General features: G+C 43.1%; 1 protein-coding gene across 7 annotated transcripts in view; it reads right to left on the reverse strand.

Moving 5' to 3' along the window:
- The window catches only part of daam2 (dishevelled associated activator of morphogenesis 2), a 310,967-nt gene that overhangs the window by 168,120 nt on the left and 122,216 nt on the right, over positions 1-20,631 (reverse strand). For 6 of the 7 annotated variants that reach the window (XM_073056055.1, XM_073056054.1, XM_073056049.1 and 3 more), the window contains exon 2: positions 4,396-4,601. In XM_073056055.1, coding sequence (XP_072912156.1) covers positions 4,396-4,575 — 180 coding nt within the window. In that variant the 5' untranslated portion in view covers positions 4,576-4,601. Of the gene's footprint in view, positions 1-4,395; positions 4,602-8,134; positions 8,193-20,631 lie in introns of all 7 variants that reach the window. The other variant, XM_073056051.1, reaches the window with a different exon arrangement.

Consider the following 20,631-nt stretch of genomic DNA (forward strand, 5'->3'; position numbering starts at 1 on the left):
TACTGTTGTCACGATGGACACAGCAGAGTCCATTACAACTCAGCCAGCTCCCATATGCAGCAACGTGTGGTAACAAGCCACAGGAAGGATGTGATTAAGCTAGAGGGAGTTGCAGAAAATGGACATGACTAAACTAAAGAGGAGCAGCGCTTAACAGTAAATGTAACACGATTGCAACGCCAGGGACCTGGGTTAAATTCTGTCTTTGCCTGTAAGGAGTTTGTACATTCTCTCTGTGACATTGTGAGTTCTCTCCCACATTCCAAACACGTACATGTTTAGTTACTAAACTTTAGTAGGTTAACCGGTCACACGGGAGTAACTGGACGACGCCGGCTCATTAGGCCAGAAGGGCCTGTTACCGTGTTGTATCTCTAAATAATATATGAAAAGAGACTCCCAAGGACAATCCCTAGACTTGAGAGTTTCAGTTATTAGGAGAAAGCATACAGAGGGACAATCTTTTCTCAGGTTACAGGAGTCTAAAAATAGGAACAAGTTTAAGATGAGAGGGGAAAAGATTTCAAAGGGATCTGAGAGGCTTATTTTTCACACAGAGGGTGGAGGGTATGTGTAACAAACTGCCAGAGGAGGTGATAGAGACAAAGGTAACTTTTAATGAACACTTGGGCAGGTACATGGAGAGGAATAATTTAGGGAGGTATGACCCATGTGCAGGCAAATGCAAATAACATAGATAATAAACGTTATGGTTACATGGATGAATTGGACATACAAGTTCCTTTTGTGTTGTTCCGCTGTATATCTCTATCCCAAACTCAGAGTCATAGTCTCATAGATCAAGATGCCCATCCAAGGTAGTTCCGTTTGCCTGCATTTGATCTATGAACTTCTAAAACTTTTCTCATCCACATACCTGTGCAATTGTCTTTTAAAGGTAGTTATTACATATGCCTCAATTACTTTCTTTGGCAGATCATTCCATATAGATATCATTCTCTATGTAAAAAAGTTGCTCCTCCACCCCAAGTTCCCATTAGATTTTACTCCTTTCACTATTAATCTACGTCTGCCCTCCAGTTCTTGATATTCCAAACTTTGGAAAAGACCCTATTTATGTCCCTCATAATAATATACACTTCCACTGTATAAGATCACTTCTCAGTCTCTACATTCCTGGAATAATGTCCCAAACTGCCCAAACTCTCCCTATAACTTAGTCCATTAAGTCCTGGCAACAAGCTAGTAAATCTCTTTCACCACTGTTTTGCAGTTTAACAACATCTTTCCCATAGCTGGGTGACCAGAAACTAAACACAATATTCCAAGTACAGCCTTATCAGTATCTTGTACAACTGCAACATAACCTCCCAACTTCTATACTCAGTCCCCTGACGGATGAAGGTCAGTGTGCCAAAACTCCACTTTAACATCCTGTCTACCTGTGACTCCACTTTCAGGGAATCATGGACCAGAACTCTTGGGTGCCTCTGTTCCACTGTAAATTTAATGGTCTACCACTTCATTTCAGAGGGAAATTACAAGTCAACCACAGTAGTGTCTCTGGAGTCAGCTGGCAATGGTAAGGATGCTGTAGAACTCTACAAATCTATGACTGAAAAATCATTCTGGTATGGTGACTTGCTGGCTTTAAATACAAGGATAACTCTGCTGTGACTTCTTTGAGATCTAACTGGTTAAACGTCGAATGCAGGAGTTCCCAAGCTGAGATCCACGAACCCCTCGGTTAATGGTAGGGGGTGTCCATGGCTTGAAAAATGTCGGGGGCCCCTGGTGTAAGGGATCAGCTGGATATCTGATCATCCAGGACTTCCCCACTGCTGCAGCAGAACGAGCCACCATAGATCGTCATACTCCCAGCTCTGAATTAGCACTTGAACCACAGCCATGAGTCAGAAGCAAAAGGATATTTCTAACCAAGTCACATTTGCCTTTTTGTATTCATGGAGTAAGGCCAGCAATGAGTGTTCGACCATTGGTGTCATCCTGGTAAAGCTTGCATGTTCTCCCTGTGCAACAACCCCCCCACCCCATGGACCACCCTGAGTGCTCTGGTTTTCTCCCACGCTCCAAAGGTGTCTGGGTTGATGGGGGGTTAATTTCCCCCAAATGTCTAGGTGAGTGGTATAGACTGTGGGGGTGGGCAGATGGAGAAATGGTTAATGGGAATGTAGGTAGAATTAAAATGGGACAGGAAACACAGGGAATGCAGACACTGTGTTCTGCAGCAACAATCTTCTGGAGGAAATCCGTGGGTCGAGAAGCATCTATCGAAGGAAAAAGACCTGATGCAGGGTTTTAATCTGAAACATTATCAACTCCTTTCCCCCTATTGATGTTGTTCAATCTGCTGAGCACCTCTAGCGGTTTGTTTGTTGATTAAAATGAGATTTGTGTGTGATTTGAGTGGATAGGTGGTTGATGGGCAGCACACATTCAGTGGGCTGAATGGCCTATTTTGTGCTCTATGACTCTATGCAAACCTTCTTTCCTTTCTCTTTTTATAAAATAAGACCTCTGCTGTGCTGTGCCTGATTACTTAAGAGGTTGGGCATAAACAATGAGGCTTTCTCTTCCACCATCCACAGGAACCTGGCCTCGGACCTCCAGCCCTGCATGCTTCCGTTCGTTGTCAGCCTCTCCAATGAACAACCTCCAAAGATGTCAGTGCCCAAGATCTTGGTCAAGGCAGGTACTGGATTACAAAATAAAGTCATATAGCTCAGTAACAGACAGGCCTTTCAGCCCGGCTTGCCTATGCTAGCCAAGTTGGTTCCTGAGAGTGATGATAGGCTGTGACAGTCAGTCTGCCCATATCATGCTTTCTCTAGGACTATCGATGGGAGGAACTGTTACACAGTGCAAAATCACCTGTCATATCACCCTGACCTAAAAATGAACGATCAGCCATGAGAATGATGCGATTGCAGAGGTTGGATAGCCTGTGATGTGTAATTCAATTCCTAACATCCTAAAGCCTTTACACCATCTACAAACTATGTCAGGGTGTGACCTGAGCTGCAACAACTTTCAAGGTGTTCCATCCCACCAAAAGAAGGACCAAAAACCTGCTTAAATTAGCATCCCATCTGTTCTCACTAAGTGGAGTGGGTGGAGACAGATCTCTACCAAAGGAGGTGCAGGTCATCCTTAGGCAAGGTGTGGCACCTGCTTAGCCTCCACCCCCCGATTAGGGTCAGGTGAAGCCATGGGAGCAGCTGGTGGATGGTCGTATGAACAGCCAGTGCATATCACAAGTTCTGGTTATGTGACCACTGACATCAGGCAGACAATCTCTAAAGAGTATTGATAACAGCCGGGGTTATTTTGTTAAGACACTGCCCCAGAAGAAAGCAATGGCAGACACTTCTGTAGAAAATTTTGCCAAGAACAATCATGGTCATGGAAAGACCATGATCACCGACGTCATACGACACGGCACAAAATGAACAAATTCTCTCTAAGCTTCCATCCCCTCCACAAACAGTGCATCACAGTTGCTCACCCAGATTACTACAACAACACCTCCCAGTCCCATTAGGAACGACAAGGGCTGCAGGTGAATGGGAACACCATCACTGCAAAATCCCCTGCAGATTGTGGAAACATACTTCATCAGGTCTGCAATGGTTTGAGAGAATGTCTTATCTTAGAGTCAGAGAGCTATACAGTGCAGAAACAAGCCCCTTCAGCCCAATGTCCATGTTAAACATTTAAGCAAAGCCATTTGCTCGTTTGGAACGTATCTCTCTAAACCAGGGGTTCCCAACCTGGGGTCAACAGACTCCTTGGTTAATGGTAGGGCATAAAAAAAGGCTGATAATCCCTGCTAAACCTTTCCTATCCATGTTCACATGATTAGAAAATCTGTTTTAAATGTTGTTATTGTAACTTAGCAGCTCATTCCAAAATGCACCATCTTCTGCATGTAGAAGGTGCCCCTCAAGTCCCTTTTAAATCTTCCCCCTCTCATCTTAAAGCTATGCTCTTTAATTTTTGACTCCCTTTATCTGTGAAAAGAACAGCGTCCATTCACCCTCTCTGGGCTTCTCATGCTTTAATACACCTTGATAAGGTCACCTCTTCTGTCACCTACTGTATGCTCCAAGGAATAAAGCCCGAAAATACAAACCTTCGAATCCTGGCAACATTCTTGTAAATTTCCTCTGCACTCTTTCTGGTTTAATAATGTAATTTCTATAATATGGTAACCAAATTTGTACATAGTATTTCAAGTACGGGCTCACCAATGTCCTGTACAACTGCAAAATAACGTTTCATGGGCGATTAGGGATGGGCAATAAATGCTGGCCCGATCAGATGTCAGAAATGAATAAATAGATCTCTAAAAGGCAGAGATTGCGACTCCATCAGCTGGGGTCCTTCAGCCCCGTGCTACTCAGCCACACTTACCACAAGCTCTGCGAACCTGGCGTTGAGTTCGTCGGTGGGTGGCATGGGCAGGGAGAACTCCAGCAGCTGCAAAGGCACGCTGCTGTCCTTGAAGGTGATCTCTGGATGCTCGCTACTCCGGAAGCAGCAAAGAAATCCCAAAACATGACGGTTCCGCTTCCGAGGCGCCATGGTCAGCATCTGTAGTGCTAGCTAGAGCTCATGGTCTGAAACAAGAAGGAGAAAGAGTCATAAATATGAGAGGACCTTTGAGCTCTATCTCTGTGATAGGGTTACACAGCATGGAATCAGGCCCTTTGGGCAACTGAAGCCTTGCCCACTATCAATCACCTAGTTATCCTTGTCCAATTTATTTTAATTCTCTGCACATTCCTATCAATCGCCCTCAGATTCTAACACTCTACAACACACATGGAGGTGATTTACAATGAACAATTAACCCACTGACCCACATATCTTTGGGATGTGAGAGAAGATAACCAAAGCGCTCAAAGAAAATCCCCCCAATCACAGGCAGAACCTGAAAGCTCCATAGCAACAGCACCCCAAGGTCAGGATCGAACTGGGATCACTGGAGCCATGAGACAGCAGCTCTACCTGCCGTCTGGCTAAACTGCAAGAATGAAAACTTAGATGGGAAAATGTCCCAGCATGTCAGTAGTTATCAAATTGGGCCATGGTTCAGGGCATGTGAATTCACAACCAGTCCTAAAAGTCTTAATTCATTGTTACAAACTAGTAAAAGTGACTACAAAGATATCTGAAAGAAATATTCAACTTTACTGTCACTCCTTAAGAAACATTTCTTACACATAATGTGAATTTGCCCAAGCCAACTGTATATGGTTGGTTATGATGTGTTTCTGTAGTTGCTCTGACTTCTACTAATGGAGCAAACAGCGCCAGTCAGGGCAACAAGATGGACACTTAAATGACAGTAGTGTTCACGACCTAAGGTCAAATATATTAAAAACAATATTACTATGTCAGGTGTAATGTGGAGTAACAAACAATCCGCTGGAGGAACTCAGCATCTATGGGGGAGGGGGAGGGTGGGGGTGGTGGTAGGAAAAGGGAATCGTTGCGGTTTTGGGTTTGAAACTCTGCATCAAGATGTACCAAAAAAATTGGGCTCTCTAATTCCTTGTGGAGGAGAAAAATCACTCTTACCACTGACAACTGACTCTAGGCACACTACTGCCATCTGAAGTGAAGTACTGAACCATTAAGTTCATGGGATATTAAGGATCGAGTTAGAAAGTTCTAGAACTATATAGCATGGAAAAAAGCCCTTCAGCCCACCTTGTCCATATTAATCAAGTAGACTGACTGACTTAGCCCTTTTTGCCTGCAAAGGTCTTTTAAATATCGTTAAGTGTACCCACCTCTGCCACTTCCTCTTGTTCCACCACATATGCCTACGAATCTCTTTGTGGAAAAAAAGTAATTCATCAGGACCCTGTCACCTTAAACCTATGCCTTCTAGTTTTGGACTCCCCTACTCTGTGACCATTCACCTTCTCTATCCCCCTGACGAGCTTATAAATCTCGATAAGGTCACCCGTCTGCCTCCTACAGTCCCGGGGGACAAAAAGGATGGACAACAAATTAGGGGCTGATTTCATAGATGTATATAACATCATGGGGCACAAATAAAGTGAACTGTCACAGTTCTTTTTTCCTGAAGAAATGAGAGTCTAAATTCAGAGAGCACATTTTAAGGTGAGAGGGGAAAGATTTAAGGGGGATTTGAGGTCCAGTTTTCTGGTGGTGGGTATGCGAGATGTGTTTTCAAAGGAAGTGGTAAAGACAGTTACAATTAGAATATTTAATAGACATTTGTAGAGGGAAAGTTTAGAGGGCTAAATGTGGGCAATCAGGACTAGTTTGGGATGATAATATGGTTGGCATGGAATCATTGGGCCAAAGGGCCTGTTTCCATACTCTACAACACATTGTGTTGCCTCGTTCCTACCACAGTAAGCTTTGCGCACAAGCTGCGTGCTAAACCATTCTGAGGGTGATGTCTTTCCAGCCCAGTAGCTGCACAGAGCTGCTTCAACAATAGAGAAAGCAGAAACTGTCTCCACACTTCATAGTGACTGAAACAAAGACCCCCACTGGTAAGAGTCAAAGGCTCCCTGGAACTGTCCAATGAGAGCCATCACAACTCACCAGTCAGCTACACTGACCGTGGCTGTGCGGCTGTTTCGGGTGCTGCGGGGAGAACAATAACAGCTTCACAAACACTTGCTCTATTCTCGTCAACTCAAGTGGAGCTAACAGAGATTATGGCGAGCACCAGTGTGTGACAAGCCACAGTCAACTAATCAAAGGCTATCTGAGCCTTGGCCAGACCTCCAAGGTTAAGGGTGGTTTATTTCCTCTGCAGTGCTGAGGAGTGGGAACTGCCTGTGTGTAATTACTTTAGTTGTGGTTTCGCCACAACTAAACTGACAGAATGTCTTGGTAGGGAGATGCAAGATAAGTGGAAACTAGGCTCTGCGAACCATCTTAGCAGGTGTACGCTTGTGGATGCTCACTTTCTCTCTCTCACACACACACAGACGAGAATCCATATATGCACTCACATATACAGAAGAAAACACACACACATAGACAGTGACTTTCACTGGGAATAATTCTAACACACATTGACTCTCACCAGGTATAGTTTCATAGACATTAAATCTCACTGGGGTGCAGTCCCACATACTGACCTTCACTAGGGTACAGTTCCATAAATGTTGACTCTCATTGGGGTACAGTCCCTCACATTCTTATAAATCTATAAGACTCTTACAAATTTCTGATGGATATGTTGGAGAGCATTCTGACCGGTTGCATCACAGTCTGTTATGGACGGTCCAAGGCACACAATCGCAATAGACTGAAGAGGGGTTACAAATTCAGCTAGCACCACCTTCTCCATCATCAAAGACATCTTCAAAAGGCAATACCTCAAGTAGTCAGCAACCATCACCATACGGGGCACAACATCTTTCCATTACTACCATCAGGGAGGAGGTACAGGAGCCTGAAAACCCATACTTAGTGCTTCAGGAACAGCTTCTTCCTCTCCACCATGTACACGACCTCTTTATTCCTTTTTCTACACCATATTTTGCAATCTATAATAATTTCATGCTGAGCAAAACAATAATTGAAGACTGTTAATAGATCGGATTCTGATACATTTCTAAGCCAGCCTAGCGTGCAACTTGTAGAAGAAACTGCAGGTGGTGGTGTTCATAATTGCCTGTATCTTTGTTAATAGCAGAAGTCACTACTGCTACTTGAAAGTCTTCAAAGCCTTTGAAGACTGCCTTTGAAGTTGGTGCCATCAGAGTAGAATGAACAACTATCTGGAGTACACCTTGTAAATGGTGCACACCGTGACTTCTGTTTAGATGGAGGTGGGGAGAAGGCACAATTAGGATGTTTACATATATTGCTTTATTATTGTCACATGTACCAAGATACAGTGAAAAGTTTTTGTTTACACATCATGAAGACAGATCATCATGCCATACTTAAGTATATTGTGGTATTAGTATAGAAAAACAATGCAGAATATTGTTTTACAATACTATATAAAAAAAGAAAGTGCAGTGCAGATTGGGAAATAAAGTGCAAGGGCCACGACAATCTGAACTGGGAGATCAAGAACATAAACACGAGGAATTCTGCAGATGCTGTAAATCCACAGCAACACGCACGATACGCTGGAGGAACTCACCAGTATTTATGGAAATGAACAAACAGTCAATGATTCGTGCCAAGAGCCGTCGTGAGGACTAGAAAGGAAGCGGAAAGACGTCAGAGTAAAAACCTGGAGGGCAGGGGAAGGAGGATAGCAGGAAGGTACTAGGTGAAACCAGGTGGGTACGAAAGATGAAGGGCTGGGGACAATGAATCTGATGGGAAAGGAGAGTGGATCATAGCAGAAAGGCAGGGAGGACGGGAGCCAGGAGGAGTTTGATGGGCAGGTGAGCAGAGGTAAGAGGCCAGTGTAGGGAATAGAAGAAGAGGAGAGATCAAGAATTCAATTTTATTGTACAAGAGATCCATTCAAGAGTCTGATAACAGAGATAGATGCTTTTGTATCTTCTGCCTGATCAGAGGTGGGAGAAGCAAGAATTGCTGGGGTGGGAGGGGTCCTTGATTATGTATCACCGATGTGGTCTGTTTTGTCCTGGATAACATAGGCTATTGTGAATTATTTTTAACATGAGTATTGCCACTATTAACATTCTGTCTGGTGGAATTAACAAAAGCTTTTCTTTATTTTCCATTCCCCTTTAAGAGTCTAACCCTCGCACAGTTTTACACGTTGTCTGTTTGGAATTACAACATTCTCAGGAGGCTGGCTTCAATTCATCACTCAGACACAGCCAACTGATAACAGCTTGATTGGTATCATTGAATAATAACTCCATTGTCAGTGCAGCATGCCAGAATGGTAGGCGATGAACTAAGGGGAACTTGGTCTATTTTTTGCAGAGCAATTCCTATACATTGACAATAAACATCAAAAGTTCAGTAACCAAAGGGGAAGGGGACATCTTAGACCAGCTGTGTGTCTGTCTGAGAATGTCTCTCTCTCTCTCACACACACACACACACACACACACACACACATACCTTTGGACTGTTGTGGAGTACTGGTGACGAATCTCCTTCTGCGGGTTAAAGTAGTGCACACGGTCACACAGCCCAGTGATTAGCCAAGGTGAGATCAACACTGATACATGACTGAGCCTGGAGTTCACTCTTCGCATGACCCGCTCCCACGCTGGAAGCCAGGTGTAGCGGTTGAGGTGGATGAGTACAATGTCAGGCTCAAGTAAGCAATTCAAAGACAATGATCAGTCCAATTGCTCTGCCCTAAATCTACTTACCATAATTTATAATTAAAACAGGAAATGCCGGAAACACTCCGCAGGCCAGTCAGCATCAATAGGAAGAGAAGCAGGAATTAGTGACTGATGTTCTGATGAATTGTTATTATCTGCAGCTCGACCTCTCTCTAGCGAGATGTGTGACTGTACCTCTTTGTATTTCCACCACTTCCTGTTTTTATTTCATATTTGAACAAGGCCCAATCAGCAAATAGGATTGACTGGTAAAAGGAAATAAAAATAAGATAGGGGTAAGCGGAGCGGCCACTGCAGGAGCGGACAATGTTAGAGTGGTTATTTGACGCTTAAGCTCTTCAAGGATTCAGACAGACAGACAGACATATTTTATTGATCCCGAGGGAAATTGGGTTTCATTACAGCCGCACCAACCAAGAATAATGAAGAAATATAGCAATACAAAACCATAAATAATTAAATAATAAGTAAATTATGCCAAGTGGAAATAAGTCCAGGACCAGCCTATTGGCTCAGGGTGTCTGACACTCCGAGGGAGGAGTTGTAAAGTTTGATGGCCACAGGCAGGAATGACTTCCTATGACGCTCAGTGTTGCATCTCGGTGGAATGAGTCTCTGGCTGAATGTACTCCTGTGCCTAACCAGTACATTATGGAGTGGATGGGAGTCATTGTCCAAGATGGCATGCAACTTGGACAGCATCCTCTTTTCAGACACCACCGTCAGAGAGTCCGGTTCCACCCCCACAACATCACTGGCCTTACGAATGAGTTTGTTGATTCTGTTGGTGTCTGCTACCCTCAGCCTGCTGCCCCAGCACACAACAGCAAACATGATAGCACTGGCCACCACAGCCTCATAGAACATCCTCAGCATCCATCCAGCAGATGTTAAAGGACCTCAGTCTCCTCAGGAAATAGAGATGGCTCTGACCCTTTTTGTAGAAAGCCTCAGTATTCTTTGACCAATCCAGTTTATTGTCCATTCGTATCCCCAGGTATTTGTAATCCTCCACTATAGATGGAAACAGGGGTCACCGGTGCCTTAGCCCTCTTCCGGTCCACCACTAGCCCCTTAGTCTTTTTCACATTAAGCTGCCGATGATTCTGCTCACACCATGTGACAAAGTTTCCCACCGTAGCCCTGTACTCAGCCTCATCTCCCTTGCTGATGCATCCAACTATGGCAGAGTCATCAGAAAACTTCTGAAGATGGCAAGACTCTGTGCAGTAGTTGAAGTCCGAGAGAGACTCAGCAAGGAGAGGCTTGTGTTACAAAAGGTGAAAGGCTGTAGGTAGATTTTTTTCCAGCTTATTTATTGTTTCCTTCTTTATATTTGCACAGTTAAAGCAGTAATGATGCCAGGCAGGATAGTTCATCTTGTGGGGTATGGGAAGGCAGAGAGACTTCCAGTGCCCCTGATGACTTCACCTGCGAGAAGTGCATCCAGCTGCAGCTTCTAACACTCCACATTAAGGAGTTGGAGTTGGAAATGGACGAACTCCTGACCATTCGGGATGCTGAGGGAGTGATGGATGGGGCATATAGAGAGCTAGTTACACCCAAGGTGCAGGACACAGGAGACTGGGAGACAGTGAAGCAGGGGAAAGGGATTAAACAGCCAGTGCAGAGTATTCCTGTGGCCATCAATTTTGGACATCGTTGGGGGGGGGGGGGGGGAAATGACCTAATAGTGGAATGTCTCAATGGTTGGTTCTCTGACACGCAATCTGGCCCTGTAGCTCAGACAGGGAAGGGGGGAGAAGAAGTGAGATGTGGTGACGGGGGATTCATTCGTTCGTTCGGCGAACAGAAGGAGGTTTTGTGCATGAGAACAAGAATGCTAGATGCTATGTTTTCCCCCTCCCCGGGTGCCAGGGTTTGGGTCACCTCAGATCAAGTCCTCAGCATTCTTAATAGGAGGGTGAGCAGCCAGAGGTTGCGGTCCATGTAGGTACCAATGACATGAGTAGGAAGAGTGACAAGGTTCTGCAAAGAGAGTTCAGGGAGTTAGGTGCTAAGTTGAAGGACAGAATCTCCACGGTTGTGATCTCAGGATTGCTTCCCCTTTCATGTGTTAGTGAGACCAGAAAGAGGAAGAACATATATACATCTAAGGAGTTGGTGCAGGAGGGAGGGCATCAGCTTTTTGGATCATTGGGCTCTCTTCCAGAGAAGGTGGGACCTGGACAGAAGGACGATTTGCACCTGAACTGCAGGGGGACTGATATCCTAGCAAGAAGATTTGCTAGTGCAGCATGGGAAGAAGGGTTTAAGCAAGATGTCCAGGGAAATGGGAACCAGAGTGCCAGAACAGATAGAGGAGAGATTGGAGAGCATGTGGAGACAGATGTTGTTAAGACAGACAAATTCCGGAACAAAAAGGTTGAGCATAGTATGAGTAATGTTCTGAGCTGTGTATATTTCAATGCAAGAATATTGTAGAAAAGGCAAATGAGCTCAGGGCATTGATTAACACATCAAATTATGACTTGTTAATCATTAGCGAGACTTGGTTGCAGGAGGGGCAGGACTGTAATCGCAATATTCCAGGGTTCCGTTGTTTTAGATGAAACAGAGTGGGAGAGATCAAAGGGGGAGGGTTGGTGCTACTAGTCAGGGGAAATGTCACAGCAGTGCTCAGCCAGAACAGACTGGAGAACTTGTCTGGTACGGCTTTATGGGTGGAACTGAGGAATAAGAAAGGTATGACCACGTTAATAGGGCTATATTACAGACCACCCAACAGCTTGTAGGATTTAGAGGAACAAATTTGCAGAGAGATCGCAGACTGATGCAAGAAAAATAAGATTGTTATAGTAAGCAATTTTAACTTTTCACATATTCACTGGGACTTCCATACAGGAATTCATCAGTACATAGAAGTCCCAATGAATGAATGTGCGATACTAGAAAAAAAAATAAACAAGAGAAAATCTGAAGATGCTGGAAATCCAAGCAACACACACACAAAATGCTGGAGGAACTCAGCAGGCCAGGCAGCATCTATGGAAAAGAGTATAGCCGACATTTTGGGCTGTGACCCTTCATCAGGACTGGAGGAAAAGATAGGTCTGATCCAAGTGTTGAGATTCTAAATTGAGGAAAGACCAATTTTGAGGATATCAGAAAGGATCTGGCAAGTGTGGATTGGGACAGGCTGTTTTCTAGCAAAGGTGTACTTGGTGACTGGGAGCCCTTGAAAAATGAATTTTTGAGAGTACAAAACTTGTATGAGCCTGCCAGAACAAAAGGTAAAGATAACAGGTTTAGAGAACCTCCGTTCTCAAGAGATATTGAGGCCCTGTATAAGAGAACAAAAGGAAATGCATAGCAGGTATAGGCAGGTAGGAACAAATGAAATGCTTATGGAGTGAAAGAAATTCAAGGCAACACTTGAGAAGGAAGTCATGAGGAAAAAAGAAGGCATGAGGTTGCCCAAGCAGACAAGGTAAAGGAGAATCCAATGGCCTTCTACAGATACGTTCAGATCAAAATGATAGCAAGGGACAAAATTGGTCCTCTGGAAGATCAGAATGGTAATCTATATGTGGAGTAAAGAGATGGGGGACCTCTTAAATGGATTTTTAGCATCTGTATTTACTTGGGAGATGGACACAGAGTGATGTAAAGCAGCAGCAAGTTTATTGACTGTATATAAATTACAGAGTAGGAGACATTTGCTGTTTTAGGAAAATTAGGGTGGATAAATACCCAGGCCCAGAGATATTAAAATCATCCTTAGCAACTGGCATGGTACCAGAGGATTGGAAGATAGCTAATGCTGTTTAAGAAAGGCTCTAAAAATACGCCAGTAAATTATAGGACAGTGATCCTGGCATGAGTGGTGGAAGGTTATTGGAAGATATTCTAAGGGACCAGATATATGAGTATTTGGATTGATTAGGGATAGTCTGCATGGCTTCATGCGTGGTAGGCTGTGTCTAACCAACCTTCTAGAGTTTTTTTTGAGGAAAATTGGTGAAGGCAAGGCAGTGACGAGGTCCTGCATGAAACACTGGTCAAGATGGTTCAGTTGCTCAACGTTCAAGATGAGGTAGTAAATTGGATTAGGTATTGGCTTTGTGGGAGAAACCAGAGAGTGAAAGTAGATGGTTGCCTTTCTGACTGGAAGCCTAAGAGTAGTCGAGTGCCACAGGGATCAATGCTGTACCCATTGCTGTTTGTCATCTATATCAATGATCTGTATGATAACCTTGTTAACTGGATCAGCAATTTGGTGATGACACCAAGTTTAGGGGTGTAGTGGACAGCGAGGAAGACTAACAGAGCTTGCAGTGGGATCTGGACCAGCTGAAGAATGGGTGGAAAAATGGAGATGGAATTTAATGCAGACAAGTGTGAGGTGTTGCACTTCAGTAGGACCAACCAGGGTAGGTCTCACGCAGTGAACACTGAGGTACTGAGGAGTGTGGTGGAACAAAGGGATCTGGGAATTCTTTAATTCTGTAATTCTTTGAAAAGAGTGTCACAGGTAGATAAGGTCGTAAAGAAAGCTTTTGGCACATTAGTCCTCATAAATCAAAGTATAGAGTACAGGAGATGGGATGTTATGTTAAAGCTGTATAAGATGTTAGTGAAACCTATTTGTAGTATTGTGTGCAGTTTTGGTTACCTACCTACAGGAAAGATGTAAATAAGATTGAAATAGTGCAGTGAAAATTTTCAAGGATTTTGTCAGGAGGACTTGAGTTATATGGAAATATTGAATAGGTTAGATTTTTATTCCCTGAAATGTAGAAGATAGAGGGGAGATTTGATAGAGGTATACAAAATTAACAGAGTATAGATAAGGCAAATGGAAGAAGGCTTTTTCCACTATAAGACCGTAAGACACAGGAGCAGAATAAAGCCATTTGGCCCATTAAGTTTGCTCTGCCAATCAATCATGGCTGATCCCTTTCTCCTCTCCTCAGCCCCACTCTACGGTCTTCTCCCTGTAACTGTTGATGCCGTGGCCAATCAAGAAACTATCAATCTCTGGCTTAAATACGCCCAACGACCTGGCCTCCACAGCTGTCTGTGGTAACAAATTCCACAAATTCACCACCCTCTGGCTAAAGAAATTTCTCCACATCTCTGTTTTAAATGGACTCCCCTCTATCCCCCACCATGGGAAACATCCTTTCCATATCTACTCTGTCTAGGCCTTTCAACATTCGAAAGGTTTCAATTAAATGCTCACTCATCCTTCTAAATTCCAGTGAGTACAGGCACAGAGCCATCAACGTTCCTGATGTGATAACCCTTTCATTCCTGGAATCAACCTTGTGAACCTCCTCAGAACCCTCTCCATGCCAGCACATTGTTTCTTAGATAGAATTCAAAACTGTTCACAGTACTCAGGGTGAAGACTGACCAGTGCCTTATAAAGCCTCAGTATCACATCCGTGTTCTTGTGTTCTTGTACTCTAGAACTCTTGAAATGAATGCTAACATTGCATTTGCCTTCCTCACCATCAACTCAACCTGCAAGTTAAACTTTAAGGTGCTCTGCACAAGGACTCACCTGGTCCAGTTGATTTATGTAACTTTTGATCTTTCAGCCTTTTGAGTACCTTCTCCCTTGTAACAGTAACTGCACTCAATTCTCTTCCCTCACACCCTTCAACACCTGGCACAATGCTAGTGTCTTCCACAGTGAAGACTGATGCAAAATACTTAGTTAGTTCTTCTGCTATCTCCTTGTCCCTCATTATTATTTTTCCAGCCTTATTTTCTAGTGGTCCTATATCCACTCTCATCTCTCTTTCATTTTTTTATATACTCAAAAAAGCTTTTTCTATCCTCTTTGATATTGTTTGCTAGCTTGCTTTCATATTTCATCTTTTTTCTCCTAATGATTTTTTGATTTTCTTTCTGTAGTTTTTTAAAAGTTTCCTAATTCTCTATCTTCCTGCTAATTATTTCTTTTTTGTATGTCCTCTCTTTTGCTCCTACATTATCCTTGACTTCCTTTGTCAGCCACATTTGTACTATTTTGCCATTTGAGTATATCTTTGTTTTTGGAATACATCTATCCTGCACCTTCCTCATTTTTCCCAGAAACTCAAGCCATTGCTGCTCTGCTGTCATCCCTGCCAACATCTCCTTCCAATTTACTTTGGCCAACTCCTCTCTCATACCACTGTAATTTCCTTTACTCCACTGAAATACTGCTATGTCAGACTTGACTTTCTCTTTATCAGATTTCAAGTGGAACTCAATCATATTGTGACCATTTATTCCTAAGGGTTCCTTTACCTTAAGCTCCCTGATGGTCTCTGGTTCATTACATAACAACCAATCCAGTACAGATGATTCCCTAATAACTGCTCTAAAAAGCCATCTCTTAGGCATTTAACAAATTCACTCTCCTGAGATCCATTACCAACCTAACTATTCCAAACTAACAGCATGTTAAAATCTGCTATGACGATCATAACATTGCCCTTTTGACATGCGTTTTCTATTTCCCATTGTAATCTGTAGTCCACATCCCAGCTACTGTTTGGAGGCCTGTATATAACTGCCATCAGGGTCTTATTACCCTTGCAGTTTCTTACCTCAACCCACAAGGATTCAACATCTTTCAATTCTATGTCACATCTTTCTACTGAATTGATGCCATTCTTTACCAGCAAAGGTACGCCACCCCCTCTGCCTAACTTTCTATCCCTCTGATACAACGTGTAACCTTGGACATTTAGCTCCCAATTACAACCATCCTTCAGCCACGATTCAGTGACGGCCACAACATCATACTTAACAATCTAACAGTGCAACAAGATTTCTTATACATCCTCTTATGCACACCCAATGCCCAGAACCGAAGGTGTGGGCAACAGTTAGGAAAGTAGAATTGATATCAAAGATCAGGTCAGTCAGATGGAAAAAGGACCTTTGACCAAGTTGCCTAACTGACCCAGTCCCATTTACCTGTATTAGAATGATATCACTCTAGATCTTTCCTATCCATGTAAGGTCCACGTGTCTTTCAGACATTATCATTGCACCCATCTCTAAACATTTCCTCTGACAGTTGGTTCCATATTTGAATCACCATTTGTGTAGAATAAGCTGCTGCTCGGGTTCCCTTTAAATTATTCCCCTGTAACCTTAAATCTATGCCCTTTAGTTTTAAATAGTCCTACTCTGGGAGAGAAAAAAAGACTGTGACTACTCATTCCATTTACGCCCCTCATGATTTTCAAAATTCAAAGTAAATTTTATCATCGAAGTACATATCTGTTACCATATGCAAGCCTGAGATTAATTTTCTTTGGGCACTCTCACCGATCTATAGAATAGTAATTAGAACCAAATCTATGAATGACCACCAAACTAGGGCTTTCAACTAGAGTGCAGAAGAAAATAAACTGTGCAAATGCAAAAAGAAGAAACAATAACTTAAATAAATAAGCAACAAATATCTAGAACTTGGGATGAAGGGTCCTTGAAAGTGAGTCTATTGGTTGTGAGAAAATATCATTGATCGGGCATGTGAAGTTGAGTGAAGTTATCCCATTTATTCAGGAGCCTAAATGTTTCTGGTGGTACGAGTCCTAAGGCTCTTGAACCTTCTTCCTGATGGCAGCAGCAAGAAGACAGCATGTCCTTATACAACTCTACGTGCAGCATGGAGAAAAGCCCTAGCCTATTCAGTGACTTCTTATAACGTGAAACCCTCCAAACCTAATAGCAACCTTCTGCATCTTTCCCAACTTAAACACATCCTTCCTACTTTATTGAATGGAAGGGCAAGTTGAAGAAGCAGTATAATCAACTCCTGCCCCAACTTCTCATGTCTGTATAAACCCCAAACTGGCACGTGGGGATCCATCAGTCACCGAGTGGAGCTGTATGTGAATTAATAATCTTACACCTTTAAGGTTTATTGGGTTCTATGGCTTGTACATTTCAGCCCGCGTGACCAGGAGATCATTACCAATGGTGGGTGAAGACAACAACAGGAAACTTTCTCCACAAATCCAAGGCATAAAAATCATGTTGGATTTGTTAAATGTTGGAGCACATTCTCACTCTACAGAAACTGGTCCCTGCATCTTGATTAGTGGATTGTATTAGCCCTGTTTCCCTGATGGCCTGGTGTCACAGGGTTCATCTAACTTGGGGCATCCGAACCTCAGAGTCTAGGTAAGAAAGTATTTCTGCTTTCAGATTTCTTTTTGGTCAGTGCTTCAACAAGCTTCATACTTATTAGACTTAAAGGTTACAATGAGGCCATTCAAAGTCAGAATCAGAATCAGGTTTAATATCACTGGCATATGATGTGAATTTTTGTTTTGTTTTGCAGCGACAGTGCAGAGCAATACATTACCCAAAACTATAAACTACAGTGGGAAATATTTATTAAAATAATTAAAGAAGTAGTGCAAAAAGTGAGAAAAAATAGTTAAGTAGTGTACATATGTTTATTGTCCATTTAGAAATCTGATGGTGGAGGGGAAGAAGCTATCTCTAAGAAGCAGTTTATGATGTTATTGTCTCAGCGGCTGACAACTCTTAATGATTACATGCACAGTCCATTAGTCAGCGAGTTGAAATTGATGTATATTAATGATAGATAGCTTTCCTGATTCCATGATATGTGAGATAGTTTCAATGGCTACACATCACCTGGTTATATAGAGTGGTTGTGGCAAGCATAACTGGGGCCCAAGCGAGTACCCACAGCTACATCTTTGGTCTGGAGAAAATGTGAGGACTTGAATTACAAGTTGTTGAAGGTGGGTAAGTGAAAGAGAAGTTGTTGAGCACTTTGTTGTTATGTTGTTGAGTGTTGCTACACAGAATGGTTGCTTGACAGAAAGAGCAGAGCAGTAGTTCATACCACTGGCCATGAGAGGGCGGAGTTGTGTGAGCCCACAAGATGGCGGCACCACCAACCCGCCCCCCAACAGCCTAAGTGAATGAGGGGCCATGTAGAACAATGAAGACTTGGCTGCATTACCCCATGGCCTGATATTAAATTTTAATAATTTTGTACGATGCTACAAGCCAAGGTTCTTGCTCCTGTTCGAAATCCAGTGGGAAAGCCCAAGGAATCCAAGAAAGAATGAGATGAAGTTTAGATCTGATGCCTAAGTGACAACATGGATCATCAAAAACAACATGAGCAAAATATGAAGAACAGGATGGATTCCACTGAGAAGAGAATGAAGATCTCTATAAATACTGCCTAATCTGCTGAATCCTTCCAAGTCTTTGCGTGTTGCTGCAGATTCCCAGCATCTGCAGTCTCTTGTGTCTGCAGGCGGATGAAGAGGCAGGGAAAGGAATATACAGAATGGAGGCAAATTTAATTCAGGTGGGTGTGGGAGTTTTAACCATATGGTCAGACCTCTTTTAGCTCTGTTGCATTTAACATATTGATACACACCCTCAAGCGCTCCCAGCCCCCTGAATCAAGGGTATGGCAACAGGCAGGAAAGTGCAATTGAGGCCACCGATCAGAACGATTGTTACTCTACAATCAAAAAGTCAAACAGCACTGAAACATGGCCTTGGCCCACCATGTCCAAGCTCCTGGACTCAAAACCACTTTCCTGCTTGTACTCTGTGACACCTGATTCCACTAAATTTCCATCTTCAATATATTCAATGAGAATTTCAAAGAATGCTACTGTGACTTGAAGGACTGGGTCACAGAGAGAAGTTGAACAGGTTGGGAATTCATTCATTGGAACACAGGGAGAAATGGGTGTTCTTACAGAAGTGCATTAACTGACGAGGCAGATAGGCAGGATGAATGCTTTTCTCGGGGTTGGGGAATCAGAACTTACATTTACTGACAACCCGAGGGGCAAATTTTTCACCCAGAAGAATATAGAATGAACTGCAACAGAAAGTGGGTGAGGCAGGTGCACTAACAATGTCTAAAAGACATTTTCACAGGTAGATGGATAGGAACGTTTTGGAGGGATATGGACCAAAGATGGGAAAATGGGATGAGCTCAGATGGGTGTGTTGATCAGCTTGACCAGTTGGACTGAAGACCGGTCTCTGTGCCAATGATTCGCCATCCTCTCCCTGGGATAAGAATTCTGAAGTCAAGATACTCGGAGAGAAGAAATTCCGCCTTGATGTCCTAAACAGATGACCCCTTAATCCGAGAGCATGGCTGATTGTTCTTAATAAGCTCACGTGAAGAACCATCCTTACCAGCCTTCCTTGTACCTGTCTATATTAATCCAACTGCCTTCTAATGCCATGGCAATTAATACTCACTTTGATAACTCTTAAACATTGTGCAGGTTCAGTACACGCCTGTATTTCTTTCTTACCCTTCTGTTACAGATACTCACTCACACACTTTGTTCTCCCCTGCACACTTGCTGTAAGCATGGACTCTGCAATGGAATTAGCAACAAACAAGCAATAAGCCAGTGCTCTTTACCATCAGCGACCTGCAAAGCATTCATGGCGACCTCACCAGAAATATTTTTAGATTCGTTTCATGAGACAGGCAATATTTTCTGAAACTGAGAATACTGAAAACCAGCGAGCCTACACTTCAGTCTTCACTTCAGACATGAGTGAAGCAACTTGGGTCAACTTACAGAAATAAATCAGAGGGATAAAGACAGGACCAGCGTTCCATGGATATATCATAATTATCCTTAAAAGGAGTTGTTAGCTTCCTAACGCTGTGGATCGGCGGTGGAAAACATCAATTAAAGCAGCTACAGCTGACCTCTAGACTAACCGTCTCTGCTGTAAGCTGTAAGTGACAGCTTTTTCTCTTCACTCTGTGGATGTTTTGCCAAGTTTACTTCAGATGGGACACAGAAGTAAGTGGGTGAGTTTGTGCTGGGCACTGTACTTAGTGGCAGAAAGGGCCCTCGTCGTTTCCACCCGCCCCTATCCCTGCACAGTTTCTGAGCATCGCCTTCATGCATCATATAACACCAGTAAAACACTTTCCAGACCTCTTGGACATTTGTAAAGAGAGTGCTTGTTGCTAACTCACAAGCCTCACAAAGACAGGATCAAAGACAAGTGCCAGTCATTTGGCCTCTCAAGCCTGTTCTACAATTGACTAATTGGTTCCTGGACTGTAATCCACGTTCCTGCCTTTTCTCCTTAACACCTGATTTCCCTATTTCTCAATCCGGAATATATAGAATTGTGAATGCAAACACGAGGAAATCTGCAGATGCTGGAAATTCAAGCAACACATACAAAATGTTGGTGGAACGCAACAGGCCAGGTAGCATCTATAGGGAGAAACACAGTCGACGTTTTGGGCCGAAAAGCAGGATCTCCCAGAGGCCACACATTTTAATTCCATGTCCCATTCCCATTCTGATATGTCTACCCATGGTCTCCTCTTCTG

Source organism: Hemitrygon akajei, chromosome 9 (genome assembly GCF_048418815.1).
Source record: "Hemitrygon akajei chromosome 9, sHemAka1.3, whole genome shotgun sequence".
NCBI classification, from domain to species: Eukaryota; Metazoa; Chordata; class Chondrichthyes; order Myliobatiformes; family Dasyatidae; genus Hemitrygon; species Hemitrygon akajei.